Source organism: Delphinapterus leucas, chromosome 15, assembly GCF_059928025.1.
Source record: "Delphinapterus leucas isolate spDelLeu-1000000601 "Yukka" chromosome 15, BTC_Dleu_Yukka2, whole genome shotgun sequence".
NCBI classification, from domain to species: domain Eukaryota; kingdom Metazoa; phylum Chordata; class Mammalia; order Artiodactyla; family Monodontidae; genus Delphinapterus; species Delphinapterus leucas.
Genome location: NC_143143.1, coordinates 22,972,684 through 23,000,632, shown reverse-complemented (window position 1 = coordinate 23,000,632; position 27,949 = coordinate 22,972,684). Strand labels below are relative to the sequence as shown.

General features: G+C 42.3%; 1 protein-coding gene across 1 annotated transcript in view; it reads left to right on the top strand.

Moving 5' to 3' along the window:
- The window catches only part of IQCK (IQ motif containing K), a 128,927-nt gene that overhangs the window by 35,012 nt on the left and 65,966 nt on the right, over positions 1-27,949 (top strand). The window contains exons 5-7 of the mRNA XM_089896084.1: positions 4,093-4,145; positions 4,283-4,360; positions 23,643-23,727. Coding sequence (XP_089752210.1) covers positions 4,093-4,145; positions 4,283-4,360; positions 23,643-23,727 — 216 coding nt within the window. The remainder of the gene's footprint in view (positions 1-4,092; positions 4,146-4,282; positions 4,361-23,642; positions 23,728-27,949) is intronic.

Here is a 27,949-nt window from a genome sequence, read left to right as displayed (position 1 = left end):
TCCAGTCTGCCTCCTATACGTGTATTCAACATAAAAATTGGTACAAAATACTGTCTGATTTCTGCCCTTTCTCTCTTTGGGGTTTGAGTCTTTTATGATTTGTTCTCCTGCCCTCAGTTTTATTATAAACTTTTTTCCAACATGTAGAAGAGCTGGAAGAATTTCAGAGTAAACACCCACATGTTTACCACCTAGGTTTCATGGTTACTGTTTCGCTTTATTTGCTTCGTCATTATCTGTCCACCAGTCTATCAACTCATCCTGCTGTGCACCCAGCTTGTTTTCTTGGATGCACAACAGAGGTGCAGATTCATGATGATGCCTTATCCCTTGACGCTTAGTCTTTTTCCTTTTAATTCTGGATTTTTTAAAAATTGTTTTTTAACCTCGTATAAGGTTGCCTTAACTGATCACCCTGCTTACCCAAACTTGGGCATTTTTACCCGTTAACAATCATGAACTCTGTGTATTTGGCCACATTACATAAACCCCAGTGCCCACACTTTCTTAATCTCACTCTTTAATTTTCTCTCTATTACTTCCTCTCTTATCTCCTCACTCACCACAACTTTTCATTTGCTTTCCCTTCTCTCTTTCAGCTCCCAGCAGATAATTTTTAAACTAAACAACAGCTGAACAATATCGCCACTGTTCTGTGTGTCTGAGTATGCACAGCACGTCCACACTTGCCCAGGACAGAAGGAAAACACAATTTCTTCAATTTTATTTCTTTGCATCAAAATGATTAAATCTGTCTACATGACCTTCATACATCAGACCATTTGGCTATTTTAAAAGTCTATTTAATAGAGTAAGTCAAGCTGCATTCCCTTCATAGAAGGAATCTTTACCACCAAACGGTGCAATGAATGCTAAGGGAACAATGCATCTTTTGTAAGGAGAGAGAGAGAGACACTGCTCTCCTACAGCTGCAGGATTGTTTAAATTATTAGATGGCGATTCATGCTAGATACATATTTGCATTGTTGTACAAGTATTTTCTTATTTTGGTTAAAGATAGCTTTTCAAGGGGAATCTTACTCTTGCAATGCAGACTTAGAAGACCCCATTACATGGTCTAGTACATTTAATTTTATTACCATGGCCAGCAGTATTTCAATTTTTTAATAAAAGGCTATCAGCAGTGAGGTAAAAGACTGCATCTCCAGCAAATCAGGCACCAGTATTTTATTTACTAACAGCTATAATAAAGCTTTCAGTGAAAAATCTTAAGTGGCACTTTCCTTTTTGGTGAGAATCAATTTTACAACCATCTTTTTAACCTTATTTAAGCTTATAAAGCTAATTTGGCTATTTCAAAGTAAAGGGGGAAAAAGAAAAAAAGAAGAAGAAAATATTTCCCCTAATAAATAAAACATTAGGGGAAGAAAGTGAAGAGAAATTGTCCAGAATTTATTAGCAATGCCTACTTATAAATGTCAGAATTCTTGTGCATGAGTTCCTTCTTGCTTTTTTGCTTGAGAGTTGAACGGTGAGGTCATTCATTCACTTACTCACCACTCATTGATCACCTACTCTTTGCCAGGCACTCAAGCACTGGGAACATAAAGAAAAAGAAGACACACCCCCTGTCCTCAGAGAATTTATAGTTTGATAGAGGAAATGGGCATGTGGGCTGGCAGTTAGGTTACAGTTACACCTGAGGTGCTATGACAGAGGGACACACAGAACTGGCGGTGGTGGGAGGCGCTTACTCTAAACTGAAGAGGGTAAGAATGCTCAGAAAGGCTTCCAAGAGGCATCTTTTTTTTTTTTTTAATTATTTTATTTTTGGCTGTGTTGTATCTTGGTTGCTGCGAGTGGGCTTTCTCTAGTTGCAGAGGGCGGGCTTCTCACTGCGGTGGCTTCTCTTGTTGCAGAGCACAGGTCCTAGGCGTGCGGGCTTCAGTAGTTGTGGTGCACAGTCTCTGGAGCGCAGGCTCAGTAGTTGTAGTGCACGGGCTTAGTTGCTCCGTGGCATGTGGGATCTTCCTGGGCCAGGGCTCCAACCTGTGTACCCTGCATTGGCAGGCAGATTCTTAACCACTGGGCCACCAGGGAAGCCCCCAAGAGGCATCTTGAAAGGCAAATGGAGTTAGCCAATGGGAGAAGAAAGGAATAGTAACTAAAACTCTTACTGTTGCAAGCAATAAACAACACAAACTGGCTGAGTAAAAAAAGGAAATATATTGGCTCATGAAAGGTTCAGGGGATTTTGGCTTTAGGCATAGCTGGATCCAGGGTCTAGCACAATGTCGTTAGGAATCTGCCATTGGTGGTCTACTCTTCTTCCTTACTAATAGAACCCTAAATTTGTTCACTCTCGCTGGAGTTGTTGTGTACTTCAGGAGTGGCTGGGCTTAACTAATTATGATCCAATTTCCAAATAAGGTCACTTTCTGAAGTGTGGGAGAATATGAATTTGGGGCAAAGGGGCCGGGAGGAGACACAGCTCAACCCATTATACCCTGCCTTTCTCTCTTCCCTCTCTCGGATCTCCTGCTGGTACCTCCCAGTGGCTGGACCCAACAACAGAGTAAACGAGCCCGGTTGATACGAACCATAAGATCAGCCTCCTAAGGCGCAGAGTGTGGTGGAAAAGGGTGCACCTGGGGGGCAAGGAGAACTTCCAGCAGTCTGTCTTGCCTTCATTCCTGGGAAGGATCTCTTCACATGGTAACTAACCAACGACTGGTTCTTAGCCCCTGCTATTTTAACAATATTTATTTATTTATTTAGCTGCCTTGGGTCTTCGTTGCTGCGCACGGGCTTTCTCTAGTTGCGGAAGGCAGGGGCTGCTCTTCGCTGCCGTGCACGGGCTTCTCATCGCGGTGGCTTCTCTTGTTGTGGAGCACGGGCTCTAGGCGTGTGGGCTTCAGTAGTTATGGCACACAGACTCAGTAGTTGTGGCTTGCCGGCTCTAGAGCGCAGGCTCAGTAGTCGTGGCACATGGGCTTAGTTGCTCCACGGCATGTGGGATCTTCCCGGACCAGGGCTCGAACCCGTGTCCCCTGCATTGGCAGGTGATTCTTAACCACTGCATCACCAGGGAAGTCCCATAACAATCTTCTAAAAGGAGTTAACTGGTTCTGTTTGGGTTACAAGACACTTTAAATGGGACTAGGAGGCAGGATACCCAGTGCTCCTCTCCATTGCTGTTCTGCAAGCCTCATCCCCCATTACTCTAGGACGTTCTCTCCCTGTGGCTTACTAGCTATCTATCACCTAGGAACTGCATTCAGCTTCATGTTGTGAAAACTCAAGAACAGTGCCAATAATCCAGATGGAGTTTATCTTTCCTTACGTATCAGGATATCCAGAGTAGGTCAGCCACAAACTGGTACAGTGGCTTAAAGAAGTCATTAAAGGCCCAGGTTCCTTCTAACCCCCTGCTTTTGGCCTCTTGGCTGGTAGGTGCTGCTCCACTTCCAGCCCCACATCTGTGTTCCAGACTGAAAGAAGTAGAAGGAAACTTCAAAGAAAAGGGCAGCAGAAATCAAGAAAGTAGCACTTTCTCAGAAATCCATGGGACATGTCCATTTCTATCTCAAACAGCAGAACTATGTCATATGGTTGTCCCTTGCTACATGGGAGGCTGGGAAATGTTTTTCCCCTGGACTGATTGTCATCAGGTTTCTGGTAATAAGGATGAAGTGGAGAGGGGCTGATGGGTGGGCAGCTGGCAGAGTCAATGCACTGGCCAATGGCACCCAGACCCGAAGTACTGCTATTCTGAGGATCTGAGTGGACTGGGGGAAAGGAATAAATATACTTACTCTGAATCAAGGTCTAGATTTAAAGAAATCCTTCTGAGATAAATCCAAAATGCATGTAATAAGCCTCCTACTATGTGCATTGTCTTTTATTAGTCCCTGCTAATATTGTCAGAATATATGCTTACCCAAGATGACTAGCGAAATGTTGTCAAAATTCTTTACATTGCCTGAGTTATTGTTTGTTGGTGTGCTTATAAACCTCACCAAGGACTTATGCATATTTCATCTAACACAAGCAATCAATTAACCCCTCCTCCTTTGTCCAACTTAAACATGGGGGCAAAGAATATAATTTAATTCTCTCTTCTCTCTTTAGAGGAAAAGAACCAAATTCATTGCCTGTGATTTTCTGACCGAATGGTTATACAAGTAAGTTTTTCACATCTTTGAATATTCCATGACCCTAAGGGTTCAATAGTGTTAATTTGCCAGCAGAATAGCAACAATTGACTTGAATTCTTGCTTATTGTTTTCTTGTTAATCAAAACATATGGCATCGTGACCAGTCAAAATCCAAAGAGGATAGGGGAGACATTCACAGAATTCTTCTCCATTCCATTTGTGGAAGAGTGGCTGAAACTGCAGTAAGTAATGACACAAGGCTTTGAATAATTTATTCCTAACTTGAAGATTGTGTTAATGATAGTTTCCTCCAATCTATGAGAACTAACTCATGTAATCCATCCAGGACCCTGGATCAGTTGTGTATGTGGCTCTTTTCTCTGGTTATTTTTATTCTAGGCTAAGGGCATCCTATCCATGCCGTGATTATTCAAGAAGCACTTCAGAAATAAAATAGAAAACTTAAAAAATTTTCTTACCCTAAGTAATTCATCTCTCCATTCTCTCTTCCTCTCCTCCTAGCCCTAAAGGTCCTTATGTCTCAGGAAATACGACTAAACTTTTCTAAATATTACTTTGTAGTTATATGCATCATTTACATTTAAAATATTAGAACATGACAGATGAGGTTAATACTCTCTTTGACCGTCATTCTAATCTGAGTTTTCTCTCCTCACAGAATTAATCAGCTTGGTCTATACTGCATCCTTCCGTAGTCTTAAAATTACTTAATTATATAAAATTAGATTATATCATACAAAATTAGTAATATTACTTTATGTGAACTGTTCATCATCAGTGATACAGCAATAATAATGATGACCACTAACATTTATTGAGTGCTTGTATCACGGGTCTCAGCATTTAACGCTAATGAACTACCTTGATCCTCATAACAATGCTATTACCAGCCCTATTTTGGAGATGAGGAAATTTATGCATTATCCTGCAACTTGCTTTTATTTGACTGAAATACATGCTTTTGAGATCTAGCCATGTTGATTCAATTACATCTAATTCATGCCTTTGATAGCTTTATAGCATATGACATTTCTAGATTTGCATAATTTGTTCATTCGTACGGTAAATGTTTATTGAGAACTACTGTGTGCCAAACATCATTCTAGGTGCTGGAGATAAAACAGTGAACAAAGTAGCCAAAACTCCTGACTTAATGGAGCTTATATTCTGGTGGGGGATGGCAGACAATAAGCCAGTAAGTGCTATAGAGAAAAATAAAGCAGAGAGGGGAGAATATAGAGTATTGACGGGCCTTAATTTTATACAGGGTGGTCAGGAAAGACCTCACTTGGAGGATGACTTTTTTTTTTAGTATTTATTTATTTGGCTGTGCCGGTTCTTAGTTGTGGCACGTAGGATCTTTGTTGCTGTGTGCCGGATCTTTAGTTGTGGCTTGCAGGACCTTTGTTGCCATGTTTGGGATCTTTAGTTGCAGCATGCAGGATTTTTGTTGCCATGTGTAGGATCTTTAGTTATGGCATACGGGATTGAGTTCCCTGACCAGGGATCGAACCAAGGCCCCTTGCATTGGGAGCGTGGAGTCTTAGCCACTGGACCACCAGGGAAGTCCCTGGAGGATGACGTTTAAGCAGTGATCCACAATTTTAAGCCATAAGTGGAAGAAAGACAACTCAATTTAGAGAAAATAATATTTAACTTATTTCTTTGAAAATATTTTCACACCAGCCCTTTGCAAGAACAGTGTCAGGAAACTGAGACACTAGGAAATTAAGTAAGTTTTATAAAATCCCATATTAAACAGAGTAGAAAAAAATGAAATTAGACCCTTAGCCCTCAAATGTTACATCTTTTGCTTAAATCTGCCCTTCTGGGGAATGCCAAGTTGAATAGACCCTTGGCTTACTTTCTCAATTTTGAGAGTTTAAAAGAATTCAGGTATTAACCAGTTTTTAAAAGTCTGAGACTACCTATACATTGGAAAGAGAACGATATTAGAAAATTTTGCTTCTTATTAAGCTTCTAAGACTCTGCCTAATTTTGTCCACTGTGAAAATGGAAAGCCGGGCTTCCCTGGTGGCGCAGTGGTTGGGAGTCCGCCTGCTGATGCAGGGGACGCCGGTTCGTGCCCCGGTCCGGGAGGATCCCACGTGCCGCGGAGCAGGTGGGCCCGTGAGCCATGGCCGCTGAGCCTGCGCGTCCGGAGCCTGTGCTCCGCAACGGGAGAGACCACAGCAGTGAGATGCCCGTGTATCGCAAAAAAAAAAAAAAGAAAAAGAAAAGAACATGGAAAGCCTATAATTTATAGATTATAAATGATTAATAAGTGAAAGATTAGCATATTTCTCCAGGTTGAAAATGAAACATTTTCCCACTTACAATAACCAATGAAGGGACTTCCCTGGTGGTGCAGTGGTTAAGACTCTGCACTCCCAATGCAGGGGGCCTGGGTTCGATCCCTGTTCTGCGAACTAGATCCCACATGCATGCTGCAACTAAGAGTTCACAAGCCACAATAAAGGAGCTCTGGAACCACAACTAAGGAGCCCACCTGCCGCAACTAAGACCTGATGCAACCAAACAAGTAAGTAAATAAATAAATATTTTTAAAAAAAACAATGAAGAAGAGTCTTAAAAATAAGAGAGTTTCTCTAAGTAAGAGTTCTCTCAAATCTCTAGTCATTTATCGTAAAAATACCTTAATTTAAAATAGTTGCTAACTTCCGCTGGCAGCTCATGTAAGTATACTGCAAAGTAGCAATAGCAGGCATTTCCGTTGGACTCCACAAGAACAAAAACACAAAAGCTCTTGCTTTAACTGGCATTTGTGTTCTGTGCTTCCATTACCTTTCAAAGAGATGCCCCGAGCATGATAAAAATGTAAATGATACCAATCTAATTTGATGCAATAAATATTTATTGCACATCTGCCAAATGCAATGCAAAGAGCTTGGTGCTGTGGAGAAAACAGAGATGAGTAAAATATGGCTCTGAGCCTTGGAATGAGAGAGATGTGTTCACAAGTAGCTGTAGTTTCTCTAGTGAGTGTTGTAAAACAGATGTTAATAAAGCATTAAAGGGAAATGGGGATGCACAAGACCATCTATGCCCCACTCCACCGCTGGCCTGTGGAGCCAGTCAGGTTGGGCCAGTGGCCAAGCTGGTTGGTGCCCAGATTTGGTCTTGAAGAGGCAAGAACTCAGGTGCCATATCCTTCTCGAGAATGCTCTTGAACAGGGAGGGCAGAGAGGCAGGTAGGGCAGGAGCCAAGAGACCATCTCTAACCCACGTTTCCCCAAGCCTACTGACAGCTATCACCCGGTAATTCTTTGTTGTGAGGGGCTGGCCTGTAGGATGTTTCACAGCATCTCCAGCCTTCCCCCACTCCACATGCTAGTAGCACCCCCTGTGGTCCTCACCATCAAGAATGTCTCCAGATACTGGCAAATGTGGGGAGACAGAAAAATTTCCCCTGGTTGAGAACTTCTGATTGAATCCAGAAGGAAAAGTGAGAGGAAATCTGAGGGGGAAGGGAGAAGAGCTGAGAAAGTTCACGGTGGGCACTGACATTCTGGTCGTTCGTGTGGATGTGAAGGTATCTGCCGAGAAGGAGGCCCAGGTTCTGGAGACTTGTGGGGGAGGGGAGGAGGCTGCAACAGCTGCTGTGGTGAAACCGATAGGGAATCAACTAGGGATGAGTAGGGATGGCCCAGCTGATGGCCTGAATTTGTGATGCATATAAACAGCCTGCTTATGAGATTATTTCCAGCAACCCTGGAAAAGAGGTGGAGGAAACAGGTGGTTGGGTAAAATCAGTGTTGAAAACTGGCAAAGCTAATATAGTAAAAGGTCTAGACTAGGCCCAGAGGATTGTCTGAGAGCGAGAAATTTCCCTCTACCCTTCTAGGTTCTTCTGGACGGTATAACGATCAAATTGACCTGAGACAGATTAACAGGAGAAAATCAAACAAAAGTTTAATAACCTGTATACATGGGAGAGGCCCAGAAGAACTGAGTAACTCACCAAAATGTCTGAAACCCTCACCTTAAATACCATCAGCAGTTAAAGACAACAGAGGATGTTAGGGGTAGGGACCTGAGACTTCAAAGGGGAGGAAGGCAATTGCCATGAAGATGGAAAAGCAAATGTTTGGTAAATAAATATTGGAGGGGCCCTGTGGAGACAGTGGGACAGAGAGTGGACTCTGATGTCTAAGTTTCCCCACCACACCCAACCCACATTCTTTGCCGATATCTCTAGTGATAACTCTATTCCAGGCACAGGCCTTCCATCTAAATTCTTTTTAGGCAGTTAGGAGGAAGGTCAAAGTTTCTTCCTGAGTCTTTTGGGCCTTGATCGTTTTCAGTTTGAGATAATCCACATGGCAAAGAGACATTTTGGGCGGCAAATTTTGTTCCCCTACAGGATCTTAAGTACATGGAAAAGCATTGTTAACTTTTCTAAGAATGATGTCTTACATTTTTCTCATAAATTACTATATTTTCTGAATTGTGTTAATGATTTAACAACCAATTTTCAGAAAGAGACAGAAACACTACATTACGTGTTCACACTGGAAGTAAGAAACAGAACCAAACTCGGAAGCACTAAAATGGGGATGGTAGGTCCATACAGTTTCTGAAATTTCAATGGATCTTATCTGGATCCTGATTCAAAGAAACAGACTAAAAAGAAAAATTAGGAGGCAACTGGAAATTTGAACACCTAGTAAATAATTGATGATAGAAAGCATTATTGTTATTTTATTTAAGGTTTGATAATGATTTCATATTCACAATAAAAAGTTACTGCTTTTTAGAGAAACATGCTGAAATATTTATGAATGAAATATGAAATCATATAATGTCAGTGGATAAGGTTGGGGGAAGTTACATTGAGTGACTGACATGGAGAACAGTATAAATGAAGCTGGATGGTGAACTGGGTTCATTTTTTTTCTGCCTACTTTTTTATATCTTTGAAATTTTCCATAATAAAACATTAAAAGGAAGAGAAACAGTAAGATGTTTCAAAGCTCCTCATGACCAGCTGATTGAATAGCGGATAGGCTGTGAGCAAGGAGGAATCTGTTGACTGGAGGTGAACTGGGGGGGCTGTGGGCTGTTCTCCGTGGGTGATGGCTGGAGTGACAGGCAGTGGAGGAGACTGAGTTTTCACATGATGCTGAGAGGCTCAAATGACATGGAAGGAAAAGGGCCCTGGGGTGTGGCGGGGAGAGTGACAGGTGTGGGCCCAAGTGAGAAGCCTCACGGTGCTGGGGACGTCTGTGTTACCCTGGTTGAGACCCGGCTCTGAACCGGCACAGCTCACCAGCCAGTGCCCTCACATCAGCCTCATTCTCCCTCCCCGCCCCACTCCAGTGCCAAACCCAATTCTCCCCAGTGGCAATGAGGAGGATTAATATGACCAGAGCCGTGGGCTTGCCCTAAGGACACGGCTCCAGTAACCTCAGAGCTCCTGGGGAACAAGGAAATGGCTTTCTAGGTCGGGTCAGCGCAGTAAATCTTTTAGGCTTGGCAGGACACGTGCGGTCTCTGTTGCAACTACTCAACTCCATAGTTGTCCATAGACAACACGTGACAAAGGGCCGTGGCTGTGTTCCAGTACCGCTCTACTTGCAGCGGTAGGTGATGGGCCGGATTTGACCCATGGGCTCTAGTTTGCTGAGCCCTGTTCTAGATGGACACCAATAACCCAAGTCATAGTCTCACATAAGGGCAAAATACAATATAAGTAGAAGTGAGTGGGTGGGAAAGATGAAAGGACAGAGAAGGCTATGATGAGATCAGGACTTTGGGAAGATGAGATGTGACAGTCTTTCAGGGACAACCCGTTCTAAGATGTGACTGTCACGAAGGAAGAAGGGGGTCATGGAATCACATGGACTCGAGGCCATGGTGTTGGAGGTGTCATCAGTATGAATAATGAAGTATCTGAGAGGCTTGTGGGGGTGGGTTGAAGAAGATGACACAAGTCAAATCCCGGAGCTGTCAAGGGAGGTGTAAGAATGCCCTGGACGTCAAAGTGAAGGTAGTGCAGTGTAGGGGTTAGGAACCTGGGCTCTGGAATCACAGCTCTGCATGCTAAACCACGCTCTACTCCTTCCAGCTGTGTGGCTCAGCACAGATGACTCAAGCTCTCAGAGCCTCAGTTTTTCCATCTGTGAAATGGTCTTTCATCTAAACAAAGCTAGTTCTTTACCTAAGAGGAATTATGGTGCCAGTTTTAAGGGAATACATTTTTTTCCCACTACTGATACATATACAGATGGGTGTGTTTCAGCTATTAAAGGGAGTTATTTTTAATTTATTTGTTCATCTATTCAGCTAATATTTATTACTTGCTTAAATGTGCTCTAAAATCATGGAGCAGACATAATCATAAACTGGCTGGCTGCCATTTACTGGATGCCTACTACGTGCCGTGGAACCATGACACAAACATGGTCCTTGTCTTCACGAACAGAAAGTTTTGTTTTTTTTAAAATTTATTTTATTTATTTATTTTTGGCTGCGTTGGGTCTTCATTGCTGCACGCGGGCTTTCTCTAGTTGCGGCGAGCGGGGGCTGCTCTTCGTTGCGGTGCGTGGGCTTCTCATTGCGGTGGCTTCTCGTTGCGGAGCACAGGCTCTAGGGGCACGGTCTTCAGTAGTTGTAGCACATGGGCTCAGTAGTTGTGGCTCATGGCTCTAGAGCGCAGGCTCAGTAGTTGTGGCGCACGGGCTTCGTTGCTCCGCGGCACGTGTGATCTTCCTGGACCAGGGCTTGAAGCCATATCCCCTTCATTGGCAGGCGGATTCTTAACCACTGCACCACCAGGGAAGCCCAACAGACAGATTTTGTATATAGTTGGATTGCTGTGTATATGGACTTATTTATGCTAGTTCAATGTTGTGCTCTTGGGGGAAAGAAGAAAGAGAAAGAGAGAGAGAGAAATAAAATTTTTTTAAATGCAGGCAATTCCCCCTGAATTGTACACTGGAGGTGAAGCATAAAATGGGTCACATGACTCAGCTCTTTCCTTAATTGTCTTCAGTTTTATGTGACAGTCACAACATGAGCGGCCCATAAGGGAACTGTTTCCGTCTGTCTGTCTCTGTCTACCTGCATGACCTACCTACCTACCTACCTACCAACCAAGCATTTATATAGTGTTTACTCAGGTAGTGTTCTGAACAATTTATAAATATTACCTAATTTAACTCCCATAATAACCCTACAAAGTAGGAACTATTATTTCCCCATTGTGTTAAGCTAGCCTAGACTAGGCTGCAGTTACAAGCAATAGCAAAATACTCAATAACAGCTGATTTCTTATACAAAGACTGATACAGGTTGGACAGCCTTCTTATAAATTATAGCTATTTGGAACATGTCATTTTTTTTTTTTTTTTTTTTTTTGCGGTACGTGGGCCTCTCAACTGCTGTGGCCTCTCCTGTTGCGGAGCACAGGCTCTGGACGCGCAGGCTTAGCAGCCATGGCCCACAGGCACAGACGCTCCGCGGCATGTGGGATCTTCCCGGACCGGGGCACGAGCCCGCGTCTCCTGCATCGGCAGGCAGACTCTCAACCACTGCGCCACCAGGGAAGCCCGGCACCCTAGTTCTTAACCTTCTCACCTCTTCTCACAGAGCCTGGCCCCAAAACAACTGCAAGGGAGGCTGAGATATGTGAGGGAACACTGGATAGTCTGTGGGTTATAGCTGTGCTGGCCATAGCCGTATCTCAGAGAAAGAGCTGAGGCACAGAGGTGTAAGTTTTTTGCCCAAGGTCACAAGCTAGTAAACAGCAAGCTCAGGATTTGAACCAGGCAGTCTGGCTCCAGGGTCCGAGCTGGTAAGAGCATAATGAATTACTTCACTCTTCTGCCTCGCCTATCACCGGGTACTTAGAGTGATCTGTACTAAGACTGGGAGAAAAACTGGCTACCTGAGACCGTTGAAAGATGCTGTGTCTTTATATGGGTAATTTAAGGTGTGTCAAGGGGAAATTTTGGCTAAATGTGAGTTTCATCTTATGTGCTCATTTTAGAGTCAGCTCCTGTGTCAGATGCCACTCCTTTGTATATTATGCGTACTAGCATTTATTGCCTCAAATAATCTTATCTACCAGCCTGGGGAGTCATCCAAAATAAGAGTTTAGGTTTATTTTAATGTTCTTAGTAAAACAAGTTCTACCAGGTCCAGCTGTCTTTGATGCTCGATGTCATCATATTATCAGATCACAGCTGGTAGGTTGCGATCATTTGCCGTGGGCAGCTGCCGATTGCTTATCACATAAATGATGGGTCCTTCTCCCACAGGTCCCCATAATTTCACATACTCTTCACTCTGCCCATCCCTTCTCAGCTACCCATTTCTTTTCCATGACTCTTTTTTTAAGAAATGCATTTTTATGTAGCTATTTTATATAAACATGGATAACCCTTAAAAAATTCCGTTAGGTTTATAAAAATAATTAAGATTTATCATATATAAAATATACATATTTGTTAAATAAACTACACAGTGAAAAGGAAAGGTTTTAAATCAAGGATCATCATAGAATTAAATAACTCTAGCTCTAAGGTCTTTCAAAAGGATGTTTCACTCCAAATGGCAGGAACATGGCTTTTATTTTCTCCTCTATATTATTTTGTAGCTTTCATATTGTCTATAGAGTTACTTTAAAAACAATTGCAAAATGAAAGGTATTTATTCTATTTCCTTTTATTCCATTTTCTTGCTTTCTGTATTAGACATTTATGTTTTTTCCAGCCCTGCACTGATTTCCCCCTTCTTCTGGTTACAGTACACCCTATGTTTTTGGAAGGATCACCCCTCTCCCATTTCCTGTTCAAGCAGAAAGTGAGCTGATTCCACCTCTGGCTCTGGGCTGAGTATGTGACCCAGGCCTGGCCAATCAGAGCAGTGAATCCCCCTACCACCGTGCTTGCTTCCAAATTGGTTAAATCCAAGATAACCCCAAGATTTTTCAAGAAGTAACCAGGAAAACTTTTCTGTCTTTTCCTCTAGAATTTTGAGGTTATAAGCCTTGAGCTGCTGAGGGCAATCCTCTAAAGAGATTGTGCCTGGGATAAAAGCAGAACTGAGAGGTGGCCAGAGCCTGAGTCCCTATGGCATTGTTTTGAATCTCTCTATCTCACCATGTTAGGCATGTTAGCCAGTTCTACCCCTATTAGTTAAGTGAACCAATAAATACCTTTTTTTCTTTTTCAATAAATACATTTTTTCTTTTTTTGCTTACACCAGTTTGAGTTGGGTGGATGATACTTGCCAATGAAAGAGCCCTGATGTTTTCCTACATGATACTTACCCACTGCCCTCCAGTATACTGTGTTAGTCAGCTTTCCCTAGGTTTTGCTGCAGTAACAAACAACTCTTAAATCTCAATGCCTTATAACAACAAAGATTTATACTTCACCCTGTTTAATGTTGGCTGTGTGTCACCTCTGGCTCTGCTCCATGTCTCTTCTCATTCTGGGACCCAGGAGGGAGGAGCATCACCATTCCTCAGTCTCACAGCAGAGAGGGACGAGCAATAGCCAACCCATGCAAACAGTACTTCTGCTCACACTTCATTGCTCAATACAAGGCCCATGGCCAAGCTCAATATCGGTACTAGGGGGGAAGTTGACACCACCCGCAGGCAGAAACCACATGCAAATGACAAAGAGCAGGGACGCATGATTCTCTTATAGGTAAAGGAGTGATAGTTTAGAGCAATAATATAATCTGCACATGTTCTAATCAGAGCTTAAAGAGGGGTTCTTCTTCCCCACCTTTCCGCAGCAGTGGATTACTCATATCTCCTGTTGGCCTTACTCCTGTTTATGAATCCAGCACTGTCCTCTTTTGTTGTGTATAGTCCTGACTTAACCAGCCAATCAGAAACAGTGAAATTATTTGCTATCATATTCAGGACAGGAAACATTTAGTTTTTTATTTTGACCAAAAAGTATTCATCCAATTTGTTTGCAAAAATAAATCACTGAATAAACACAAGAAACAAAAGTGCACTGCTGCCTATCTGGTCCCGTGTCCCAGGGGAGAAGGCTCATGAAAGACATCATTAAAACTGAGACCTTCAATGAAACAAAGATTGTGTTTTAGAAGAGAAAAGAAAAGGTTGTTTTGGGCAAAATGTCTTTTCAGCTAAGTTCTACCATTAGATAAAAGAAGAGAAAAGAAAAATCCACGATACTTTCAGGTCAGTGAAAGGTATCTTATGACCAAAACCTGAGGTGAGAATAGAAGTGTCACTGTGCCGTTTGAGGACAAGTGCCAGCAGTCAGATTTTCTGCACTGAGCTTGACAGTGGGACCCAAAACGCTTGTGCCTTCAAAACGGCACAGGAAATGGCATGCGTCCTGCACTAAAGATCAGAGTTGGATGGTAGCCTGGCAGAAAATTTGCTGTCATGCCCTGTTGCAAGGAGAAATATCCTTTAAATCCATTTTGTCTTATAGAAGATTTCTGTCTCAGTAATTCGAAAGGCCGGAGTCTCGTGAGGATAATAAATCGTCTTTGCTCTTTATGTTAACTTTCGTCTGTAGACAGGAAGGAAAGAGACCTGTTTCCTGAATTCAGGACACGCTGGGGTGCATAAATCCTCTGAGTGCCTCCTTCTGCTGGAGGTTTTTGTGTGGGTGGCCCTTTCTCTGGGGCACACTGTACTGCTTCCTCCCCTTCTTCCTGTTGTTTTTAGGTGGCTCTTTGGGAACGAGCTCGGGGAGCCTGTGTCAGGCAGCATGGCAGACACATCTGGGCTCCAGTCTTAGCTCTGCCATTTATTAGTTGGAATACTAGTTTCCTGTGCCGTTTAACAAATTACCACAACCATGGTGGCTTAAAACAACACAGATCTATTCTCTTATAGTTCTGGAGGCTAGAAGTCCAAAATCAGTTTCACAAGGCTCAAGTCTGAGTGTTGACAAGGCTGGTTCCTTTTGGAGACTTTAGGGGAATATTTGTTTCTTGCCTTTTCTGGTATCTGGAGACTACCTCCATCCTGGAGGGCTCGTGACCCTCTGCCTCCCTCTCATAAGGACCCTTGTGATTATATCACTGGGCCCACCTGTGATAATCCAGGATAATCTCAAGACCATTCATTTAATCACATCTACAAAGCCTCTTTTGCCATATAAGGGAATATATATATATACATTCACAGAGTCTGGGGATTGGTCCATTATGCAGCCAACATAATGTATAACATTGGGTAACCTGGAACTAATCCCTTCACATCCCTGAACCTTGCTCCTCTCTTCTGTACCATGGGGATGGTGATAAAACCTACAGCGTAGGCTTGCTGTGACAGTTAAAGATGGTATCAGAGTTTTTTGTTGCAAGCAACAGAAATTTAAAGGCTGCTTAAGAAAAATGGTATATATTGGAAGTAAAAAGATAACTCACAGACATAAAGGAAAAGGTAAGGATCTGGTCTTAGAAGCAGGTATAGGGACCCAGGGAGCACAGACCCCCTCTAGTCTTTGCAAGTCCACTCAAGATTCCTCTTCCAGGGAAAGGGCATCTGCTTGGCTAAGCTTGGGTTTCTGAGGCACACCTTGGCCAGGAGAGGGCAAGGCATTGTGACCCACATTCCCCCTGATACAGGGAGGGGGAGCTGTCAAAGCAAAATCTGAGGGCTGATACCACAAAAAGGGGGAAGGTATGATAGGCAGATAAAAATGAAAGATATTCACTGCAGAGGGCTCAAGGTAGGTATTCAAAGAATGATGGCTATTATTTGATCCTTAATCTTAAGAGAATAGTAACCACTGCTTTGGCAAGATGAAACGTGGGTAGCAGAATGACCAAGCAAGAGAAAGACAGAATATCTTCATTTAACCTCAGCTCTGCCACTGATAAATTCTGACATTAAGGAAAGTCCTCTGTTCCTTATCTATAATAATATTTATTCATTCAAAAATATTTATTGAGTGCCTACTTTTTTCCAGGCACGTTTCTAGGTACCATATAGTAGAGAACAAAAGAGAGAAAGTCTTGGCCCCTGTGGAATTTACATTGTAAAGACAGACAATAACCAAATTAACAAAGAAACATATTGTGTGATGTAAAGAAGACTCAAGTGCTCTGAAGAAAAATAAAGCAGAGTAAAGTGGATTGAGAGTCCCAGGCCTAGGGTGAGAGGTGCTAGCATTATAGACAGAGAAGCCGGGGAAGGCTCACATTTGCACAGAGGGTTGAATGACACGCAGAGGGAGCCAACCCTATGAAGATCGGAAACAAGAGTGTTCCAGGCAGAGGGAACAGCTACTCCGAAGGCCCTGAGACAGGAACAAACTTGGCCAGTGAGGCAAGAAGAGATGAGGGAGGGTGAGAGGGTGGCAGGAAAGGAAGCCAGAGAGGCTGGTGAGGCTGCTCCCACCTTGGGTGGGGCCTTGGATGCCATGATAAAGAGTTTGGATTTTTCTTTTTCCTTTTGAGCGTGATAGGAAACTATCGGAGGGTTTTGAGCAGAAGAGCTTTATCTTTTAAAAAGATCACTCTGGCAGCTGGAGGGGAGTTGGCTGAAGTCAGCGCTAATAGTGCAAGCAGAGAGGCCAGTGAGCAGGCGACTGCAGGCAGGAGATGATGGGGGCTTGCAGTGGAGAAGGTGAGAAGAGGTTGGATTTGGGATCTGCCTTGATGCTGGATGTGGGGTGACAGAGAGCTAAAGCAAGGCTGACTTGGAGATTTCAGGCCCGAGCAAGTGGCTGAATGGGATTGGGGAAAATTAGAATTAGATTTTAAAATTTAATGGGTATACTGAAGAATCACAACTTACTGGAAATAAACATATGAAAACCTTTTTCCTTTTTCTTCTCCAGTAACTGCATCACTATATTACACTGAGTCTCTCTTCCATCTGAGAAGTAGCCCTTTAATAACTTTTGACCAAATTCCATAACTTCCTGCTCACTGTTTTTAGATAGTCTGATTTCACTGTTTGGATTCATCTTGTTTATTTTAAATCCTTAGTCTTCAGTCTCATCCTGGGTGCAAAACTCATCTTCCCCCGTTCCCCAGCTCTAGCCACAACTGTCTATGATTCAGGGGTCCCTGACCTTGGAAGGCAGGGAAATTACTTCTTTATTTTCACTAGTCTCTAACTGAAATTTGGCCTCTCTTTTAATTATGAATGTGGGAAACAAACCTCAGTAGTATCCACAGTAACTGTACCTTTGTTACTGATAGCTACCATCAGATGTTTTTACATCCCGTTATAGTTGTTGCAGTGATCTTGAAATATCATTTACACTTGTCTCTTCTTTCAAATTATAGTAGTTAATTGAACTGCCATTAGCTCTTCTTATTTACTGTATGATTTAGAAGCACGTATATTACTTTATCACCAACAGTTTTAAAAAATATTTTGATAACTGTATTTCAGTATAATTGGTTTACTTTGAAATCTTATGTACTTACTTTTTTTTTTTTAATAAATTTATTTATTTATTTATGGCTGCGTTGGGTCTTCGTTGCTGTGCGTGGGCTTTCTCTGGTTGGGGCGAGAGGGGGCTACTCTTCGTTGCGGTGCGTGGGCTTCTCATTGCCATGGCTTCGGGCTCCAGTGCACGGGCTCCGTAGTTGTGGTGCACAAGCTCAGTAGTTGTGGCTCGTGGGCTCTAGAGCACAGTCACAGTAGTTGTGGCGCATGGGCTTAGTTGCTCCGCGGCATGTGGGATCTTCCCGGACCAGGGCTCGAACCCGTGTCCCCTGCATTGGCAGGCGGATTCTTAACCACTGCACCACCAGGGAAGTCCCTATGTACTTACTTTTATATTAAAAAAAATATTATTCAGAGAAGGAATCCAAATTGCCAAAGTGAAAAGGGATTATGGCACAAAAGAAGTTAAGATCCCCTGTGAGAGGTTTGGAAGGGGTTAGGAAGGTGGCATGCTCTTCCCATACACCCCTGGAGAGGGAAGAAGGACAGTGGGGAGGAGGCAGGTCTCCTTAAGCCACATTAGAGAAAACATGTACTCAGTCACAAAGAGACTAAATAACAGAGCAATCTGGGCATATTTAGCAAACAGCAGCAAGTAGCACAGCCCTGGTTTTTAAGGTGGTTATACCAGCAGTCCAAGGGTGAGCACGAGGTCTTGCAGCTTGTTGTTTAGGGAACACTGTTAACTGGACACATATGCGGCTTCCAGTGATGGGGCTGATAAAACAGGACTTGACTCTGTTTATATAGAGAGTGATTCAGCCTGATGTCGGGGTAATAACTAACTGCTTGTTGGTCTCCCAGAGTGGAGTTGCTGAGGGGGTGAAGTGAGATCACATTCTGGTAACTATGATTTTTTAAAATGTGCTTCAGGCTGTTAGAGATTAATGCAGCTGTCTCTTCCTTACTGGTTTTCGGAGCTATTCCTTGCGTAATGGAAGGCTGGAATTGAAAGAATCCTAGGAGATTCCGTCCTAATGGCTAGTCTGGAAGTCCCATTCCAGATAACCTCTGTTGTACTGCTTCCAAATATTTGAAGTTCATTACTCAAGACTGATGCCTCCAACACAGAATGCTTGGGAAACCAGTTAAGGCTGAGGGCAGGGACTGCGTAATCTCTTTTGCTGAATACGCTGAGTAGAGGTTATCAAGTACTGGCCTCATGAATTGGTGAAAGGCTTTATGAATGATGGTTGATTGAGGGCCTTTGTCATTTTGTAAATGGCTTTGCATCTGGGTTGTGCTTTCATGGTACAAGAAAACAACGTAATCTTTTACCTAATGAAAATTGGAAAACAATTGGATTTCAAGATTCCGTTTTCAATATTAAGCAAGCCTTTCCCTTTTCTGCTTTATTCTTGGTAAATGTCATTTCAGATGGTAACTTTTGTCTTAGAACTGGATGGAGAAGTTAATAAAGACTAACTTCTCAGCTTCTCCTATGTATTTTGCAAGTATGCTGTAGCTTCTTTAGGTCTTGAAATCTTTTACTGAGCATCCAAAAATGGGGGAAGAGTTGCCTGTGTGTGTGTGCACATTTGTACATACACGTGTATACAGTCAGAAGAATAAATGTTCCTTCTCAGAATTATGGCAGCAACTGTTGTGATTCAAATAGATTTAATTCATGTTTGAGAAAAAGAAGGGGGACATGACAAACGAGCACTACCAACAGGACAATTCTTGGAAACACTCAGCAGTACTGTTTTGTCCGTTGGAATGCTCAAACCTATTTGCTCTGGGGACCTCCTGTTTAAGCCCCAGGGAGCCTCAGCTGCCTTCTCCTGTGATTGGTGCTTTTGTTTCCCCTCCCCTCCCCAGTTCCCCCATGATGAGCAGTCACCTCTACTCAATCTCAATTTTTATTTGACCTGAAGCCAGTTGCACGGATTCCAAAAGAGAGAAAAGGGCCTAGGGCTTCCCTGGTGGTGCAGTGGTTGAGAGTCCGCCTGCCGATGCAGGGTACACGGGTTTGTGCCCCGGTCCGGGAGGATCCCACGTGCCGCGGAGCGGCTGGGCCTGTGACCCATGGCCGCTGGGCCTGCACGTCCGGAGCCTGTGCTCTGCAATGGGAGAGGCTGCAACAGTGAGAGGCCCGCGTACCGCAAAAAAAAAAAAAAAAAAAAGGGCCTGGCATAGCTTCTATCCTTTCAAGTTGACCTGCTGAAATGATTGATAATTCCTAGGAACTGCTCTCCGAAGATCAAGTCCTTTTCATTTGGCCTGATTTACACTGGCTTTCTCATACTCATTCTTGCTTTGGGAACTAGACAGCGCCCCATTATTTAGCCATGAAAGCAAGGATGTCACTAAAGGTGGCCTCATATTACTGCTTAAAGGCCTATTAGAAATCTCATTTCGCTTTTTGGAGATGTCATTGTGATGCAAAGCGGTTCAGGGTTTCATTACTGCTGGAAGCCCTTTGTTGGGCTCGCCTAGCCTGTTGTGTCCCCAGATTTGCCATTCTCCTTTCCTACTGCTATTCCAAAATGGGAGTACTGATACTTTGAGGATTTCATGACATCGGTACAGAAAAACATACTTAAAACAGGAAAATTGTAGCTGAACAGAAAGGCGCCATCAAATCTCCCCTCAGATACAAGTGACAAACTCCACTTCGTTCTGCTGTCCTGACATCGGATTTCCCTGTGGAACTTCAGGCAAATGAATACCTGCCAAGTTATTACTGTAAGGATTAATCAAGATGGCGTTTTCTATGACTACGGCTTTTTCCCCCTCATTTTTATCTTCTAGGCAAATGGCTGTGTTTTCCTCTATTGAACACTTGCAGCTGCTAGACCCTGAATTCCATATGAGTGACCTTGTGAGTTGCCCTCCTCTTCTCCGTGGTCCACTCCCTGTGTTTCCTGGGCAGTTTGCATTCTTAGCAGGAAATAGTCAGTGACCTTGAACGACCCGCTTCACCCCTCTATGCCTCAGTTTCTTCACTCTAAAAGAAGGACAACAACAGCTCATTATTAATGTCATGAGGATTTAATGAAACACTGTGTGGGAAGAGCTTAGCATACTGAGCTGGGCAGAGGCTCATCCCACAAAGATTTACTGAGTGTCTGCTATGTGCCAGACGTTGTCCCAAGTGCTGGAAATGCCAAGAGGAGCAAACACAGGCCCAGTCTCTGCCCTCATGGAGCTTTCAGTCTAGTTGAGGATTTGGGTGTCCTTTAGATAATCACACAGATTTATATCTCCAAATTGGGCCAAGGACTAGGAAGGAAAATTTCACAGAGCGCCAATGGCCCTGATCTAATCAAAGGACATCATTCCATAACATTTGAGTGGAGATCAGAAGAAATAATAAGAGTGAACTGTTGGTGGGAATGTAAATTGATACAGCTACTATGGCGAACAGTATGGAGGTTCCTTAAAAAACTAAAAATAGAATTACCATATGACCCAGCAATCCCACTCCTGGGCATATACCCAGAGAAAACCATAATTCAAAAAGATACATGCACCCCAATGTTCATTGCAACGCTATTTACAATAGCCAGGTCATGGAAGCAACCTAAATGCCCATCGACAGACGAATGGATAAAGAAGATGTGGTACATATATACAATGGAATATTACCATAAAAAGGAACGAAATTGGGTCATTTGTAGAGACGTGGATGGACGTAGAGACTGTCATACAGAGTGAAGTAAGTCAGAAAGAGAAAAACAAATATCGTATATTAACACATGTATGTGGAACCTAGAAAAATGGTACAGATGAACTGATTTGCAGGGCAGAAATAGAGACACAGATGCAGAGAACAAACGTATGGACACCAAGGGGGGAAAGTGATGGGGGGTGGGGGGGGTGGGATGAATTGGGAGATTGGGATTGACATGTATACACTAGTATGTATAAAATGGATAACTAATAAGAACCAGCTGTATAAAAAAAATAAATAAAATTCTAAAATTAAAAAAAAAAATAGTGAACTGGGAGAAGGAGGTCTCAGCCCCAAGGTGCCCTTGGGCAAATTAGTAAAAGGTGCCCCTGCCCTAGGGCAGAGGTGGCAGAGCATGTGCTGGGGTTTCAGTGCCCTCTAGCCCATCTGCTGGGAGCCCTTGAGCAGAGAACAGCTTTGCACACTGTATGCAGTGACCTGGCCGGGAGTAAGAGGATACTGGAGGTGGAGGAAAGCCCCTCTGCAAAGGCCCTGAGGTGGGAGGCCACATTGGTGGAGATGAAAAGGGCGCCTCTGGCTACAGCACAAGGAGCAAGGCTGGTGGGAGGGGAGCCGGGGAAGCTCTTAGTACATATCAGCTGGTATTGTTGCACGATAGCATTATTCTCATGAATTCACTGCCAGCACACTAAGGTCTCCTTAGAAACACCGAGGTCTCTCTAGAAGCCGTTGCTTTTTAACTAGTGAAGGAGAATTACTTCAGGGATGTGATTTGTTGGTGTGACGCAACCAAGATTTACAGAATAAGGACAGTGTATGAGGAGAGACATTTAATGTGGAAAGCAGGGAGGCAGTGTACCTCTAGAAAAATACAAATGCTCTATTACAGCCCAGAAAACTAGATGTTAGGCAAAAAGAAGTGAAAACAAAAGCAGAACAAACAAAAACAAATAAAAATACAAGCAGAACATTAGGGAAAGGTTTCTAACAATGCTATCATTTGGAGGTTGTAATTATCTCTCCAAAGAAGTAGAATCTCCATTTCTTGTTCTCTTAGAAAGGACCCGCCCAGCTGGAGACCCAGAACCCGGCAACACTGCACTCGCTAGAAATTGTCTTGATAACCCCTTAGGTTCTTCCCGGCTTTGATTTCTTTGATTTTGGAATAATCCAAAAGAGCATTCATTCATTCACACAAATATACTGTATCAAGGGTGGGGTTTTTTGTTGTTCTTGTTGTTGTTTTTAAGTCTGAGTTTAGAAGGAAATAAAACCCCAGATGCTGGAGAATTGTGCATTGTTGCCAGTTAGCTCCGGAGTCTGTCAGGCTGGGCATCTGCAAGTGGTGGCCCAGCCGAGGTCTGGTGTCAGCATGGCAATGTGAGGGAAGCCTGCGCTTGGGGATTGGGTGGATCTGGGCTCAGATCCTGACTAGGCCATTTATAAGCTGTGTGACCCTGGACAGGTTAGTCAACCTCTCTCTGTAAAATAAGAGTTACTGTAAACTCAAATGATGGCTGTCATTAGGGAGAGTCTGGAGGCCAAGACTCTTGGGGATCCCTCACTTGCAAAGTCGTTTCTGGGGATCCTGCCCTGAGAGCAGTCTCCATGTGATCCACATTCGTTCAGAGGTTTATTTCTTTGCACTATATCTGAAAAGTCTTGACTTTTGGTTTTTCAGAGGTAGCTGTGCTTTGGGGAAACATAAGGAACCAGAATTAAGTCAGACTTGTAAAATCTGGTCAGCAGTTAGTATCTCTAAACAGCTTTTAGGAAATAAACAACAAAAAAAGAGCATTTAGCCATGATTTTTTAATGTGGTATCGATGATCAGACATCCCACCATAATCTAAGAATCCCTCAAGAGCAGACACTGCTCTTGAGATATTTTATTGCTTAGTAAGATGTAGTAGAAGAACTTAACTTTAAAATGTTCTTGAATTTAAACCACATTAAACTGGAGTGTACGCTGATTAGAGATAAATTATAGTATTTCAGGAAAGAAATGGACTACTTAATTCCCCTTCAATAGAAAGTTGGAAAAAGAGTCCTTTATTATATCTCAGTCATAATGCAGTATATAAATGTGACTTCTGCTTTGTCTCTTGCTTTATGTCCACATAGGCTTATATCAATAACATGTGTGTTGCACCTTCAGAACTAACACGCAGCTTTCTAACCTGAGCCCTTCAAAGCAGGGCAGGCTAACAGTGATTTAAGATTATGCTGGTTAAAAACAAAAAATCCATCCCAGATTTTAAAACAAAGAAATGCTAACTCAAGCCTAAACTTTTCTATAAAAAATGACATTGTTGCTTTCTAAGAATGGGAATAGATGAGGCACTTAATCAGAGAGGCCATTATGTTGTCAAAGGCTCTGCTGTTGCTGAAGGATGGATTCTTATGGGCTTATGACCATTTTATTGCTTTTCAGCCCACGGCCGGCGATCCCACTCTCCCTCCTGCTGACAGAATCGGCAGCAGCGCTCTGCATTCAGTCCTTCTGGAGAGCCTATCTGGTAAGAGTCATGTGCAATTACGGCATTTGGTCTGATGGGGAATTTTTGTGCTGTGGAAGACCCAGGGGACAACCTTTAGATGAATTTGGAACATAGGATAGTATAGCTAACATCCAGACCTCAGAAATAAGATTCTCTGTAAAACAGGTCTTAAAGAATGATTTAGAATTTCCACCAAAACTTATGCAGTTATTATTAAAAGTACCCTCCAACCTTTTTTAAAGTTTACTTTTTATTGAGATAAATTTTGTTTATACCATTTTATGGGTTTCATTATATTTCAGTCTCTGTATACACTACAGCATGCTCACCAATAGAAATTTAGTTTCCACCCATCACCCTACAGTCAATCCCCTTTACCCATTTTACCCTCGTTCCAGCCCCTTCCCCTCTGGTAACCACTTTTCAGTTCTCTGTATCTACATGTTTGTTTCTGTTTGGTTTGGTTTGTTCATTTATTTTGTCTTTTGGTTTGTTTGTTTTTTATATTCCACATACGAGTGAAATCATACAGTATTTGTCTTTCTCCATCTGACTTATTTTACTTAGCATAATACCCTAAAGGTCCAACCATGCTGTTGCAAATGGCAAGATTTCTATTTTTGTGTGCCTGAGTAATATTCCATTGTGTGTGTGTGTGTGTGTGTGTGTGTGTGTGTGTGTGTGTGTGTTACATCTTCTTTATCCATTCATCCGTTGATGGGCACTTATGTTGTTTCACTATCTTGGCTATTGTGAATAATGCTGTGGTGAACACAGGGGTGTATATATCTTTTCAAATTAGTGTTTTCATATTCTTTGGATAAATACCCAGAAGTGGAATAGCTGGATCATATGATAGTTCTATTCTTATTTTTTTGAGGGATCTCCACGATATTTTCCATAGTGGCTGCACCAGTTTACATTCCCACCAACAGTACATGAGGGTTCCCTTTTCTCCACACCCTCACCAACACTCATTATTTCTTGACTTTTTGATAATAGCTATTATAATGAGGATGTTGAACATCTTTTCATGTGCCTGTTGGCCATATATATGTCTTCTTTGGAAAAATGTCTATTCAGCTCCTCTGTCCATTTTTGATAGGGTTTTTGTTGTTGTTGTTGTTGAGTTGTATAAGTTCTTTATATATTTTCCATATTAATCCCTTATCAGATATATGATTTGCAAATACCATCTCTCATTCAGTAGGTTGTCTTTTTGTTTTGTTGATGGTTTCCTTTGCTGTGCAAAACCTTTTTAGTTTGATGTAATCTCATTTGTTTATTTTTTCTTTGTCTCCCTTGCCTGAGGAGACATATCCAGAAATATATTACTAAAACCAATGTCAAAGGGCATACTTCCTATGTTTTTTCCTAGGAGTTTTATGGTTTCAGGTCTTAGATTCATTGAAGTCTTTAGTCCATTTTGAATTGATTTTTGTATGTGGTGGATACTGAACTACTTTCATTTTTTTGCATGTGGCTGTTCAGTTTTCCCAACAACATTTATTGAAGAGACTATCCTTTCTCCATTGTATGTTCTTTGCTCCTTTGTCATAAATTAATTGTTCATATATGTGTGGCTTTATTTCTGGGCTCTCAGTTATGTTCCATTGATCTGTGTATCTGTTTTTGTGCCAACACCATGCTGTTTTGATTACTCTAGCTTTGTAATATATAATAGCTTGAAATCAGGAAGGGTGATACTTCCAGCTTTGTTCTTTTTTTTCTCAGAATTGCTTTGGCTATTTGGGGTATTTTGTGGTTCCATATAAATTTTAGAACTTTTAATTCTATTTCTGTGAAAAATGTCCTTGGGATTTTGATAGGGATCGCACTGAATCTGTAGATTGCGTTAGGTAATATGGACATTTTAACAGTGTTAATCCTTCCAATCCATGAGCATGAAATATCTGTCAATTTATTTGTGTATTCTTCAGTTTCTTTCAACAATATCTTAGAGTTTTTATTGTACAGGTTTTTTTGTTTTTTTGTTTTTTTTTTTGCAGTACGCGGGCCTCTCACTGTTGTGGCCTCTCCCGTTGCGGAGCACAGGCTCCAGACGCACAGGCCCAGTGGCCATGGCTCACAGGCCCAGCCGCTCCACGGCACGTGGGATCCTCCCAGACTGGGGCACGAACCCGTGTCCCCTGCATCAGCAGGCAGACTCTCAATCACTGTGCCACCAGGGAAGCCCTATTGTACAGGTTTTTTACCCCTTGGTTAAATTTATTCCTAGGTATTTTATTCTTTTTGTAGCAATTGTAAATGGGATTGCTTTCTTAATTTCTCCTCCTGCTTGTTCATTTTTAGCATACAGAAATGAAGTAGATTTTTGTATTTTGATTTTGTACCCTGTAACTTTACTGTATTCATTTATTATTTTTAATAGTTTTTTGGTGGAGTCTTTAGGGTTTTCTATATTTAAAATTATGTCATCCACATATAGTGACAGTTTTACTTCTTCCTTTCCAATTTGGATGTCTTTTATTTCTTTTTCTTGCCTAGTTGCTCAGGCTAGGACTAATACTAAGTTGAATAAAAGTGGTGAGAGTGGGCATCTTTGTCTTGTTCCTGATTTTAGAGGGACAGTGTTACTGAACTGAACTCAGGTCTGCTCACCAGATGCACAGCAGAGCTAATCTACTGGCACTGGGTTGTAGTGAAGGAAAGTACAGTGTTTATTGCAGGGTGCCAGCAAGGGGAATGGGCAGCTAATCCTCAAAAGACCCAAACTCTCTGATGGCTTTCAGGGAAAGCCTTTTTTTTTTTTTTTTTTTAAAGTTGAGATAAGTGGCAGAGCTAGGACTGGAACCCAGGTGTTTTAATTTTTTATTTATTTATTTATTTTTTAGAAGATGTTGGGGGTAGGAGTTTATTAATTAATTAATTTATTTTTGCTGTGTTGGGTCTTCATTTCTGTGTGAGGGCTTTCTCTAGTTGTGACAAGTGGGGGCCACTCTTCATCGCGGTACGCGGGCCTCTCACTATTGCGGCCTCTCTTGTTGCGGAGCACAGGCTCCAGACACGCAGGCTCAGTAGTTGTGGCTCACGGGCCCAGTTGCTCCGCGACATGTGGGATCCTCCCAGACCAGGGCTCGAACCCGTGTCCCCTGCAGTAGCAGGCAGATTCTCAACCACTGCACCACCAGGGAAGCCCCAGGGAAAGGTTTTTAAAGACAGTGTTAGGGGTGAGAGTTGCAGGGTGCCTAATCAGCTCATGGGCGATTTTTGATTGGTAGATGGTGAGGTGATAGGGTGGTGTTCAGTTCGATCATCAGTTTTCCAGCTCCAACCAGTCTAGGGTCTATGGGTGTAGGGCCAGCAGTTTCTACCTGCTAGGGGTCTAGTTTTTACTACACTTAACATGTTTTTTGAAGTTAACAAAAACCTTTACTTGTACTTTCTTAAACACTATGAAGGAAAAATACAGTCTCCCATAAAAATTTGTGTGTGTAGTAAAATATATATAACATAAAATTTACTATTTTAACTAATTTTTAGTGCACAGTTCAGTGACATTAAGTATATTTGCATTGTTTTGCAACCATGACTCCCATCCATCTTTCTAAACTGAAACTCTGTATCCATTAACTTCCTACTCCTCCCCCCCCCGCCCCCCCCCCCCCCCCCCCGCCGCCCCATCCCAGCCTCTGGCAATCACCCTCCTACTTTCTGTCTCTATGAATTTGACTACTTCTAAGTACCTCATGTAAATGGCATCATGCAGAATTTAACCTTTTGGCTTATTTCACTTAGCAAAATATCCTCAAGTTTCACCTATATTGTAGCATGTGTCAGAACTTTCTTCCTTTTTTAAGTCTGAATAATATTCTTGCCAGGAAGTTTTAAAATCCAGAAATCTGACAACCTCAGATGTCATAAAACCATCCAGACATTTCATAAAATATTTTTAAACTGACCACATGAACAGAAATATCACCTGGTATGAAAAACTATTTGTAGTGAACCATTCTTGAGAGTTGTGATGTTATAATTAGCATTGTAAATAGGTTCCTGAGAGTTAGTTATTTCTCGACATTAAGCACTTCTGTAGAAGTAGACGTGTTCTTCTTTCTTCTTTCAAAATACTACGTTAACGGTTAGAAAGCCAGATTGTTTCAACATGCAAAACTGAGTGGGGTATTTAAAAATCCATTTGGATATTGTGAATGAAATCTGGTCCTCTCACAGTCTCCTTTCTGAAGTGTGTTTGGTGATAAGCCAGACTACCACATTA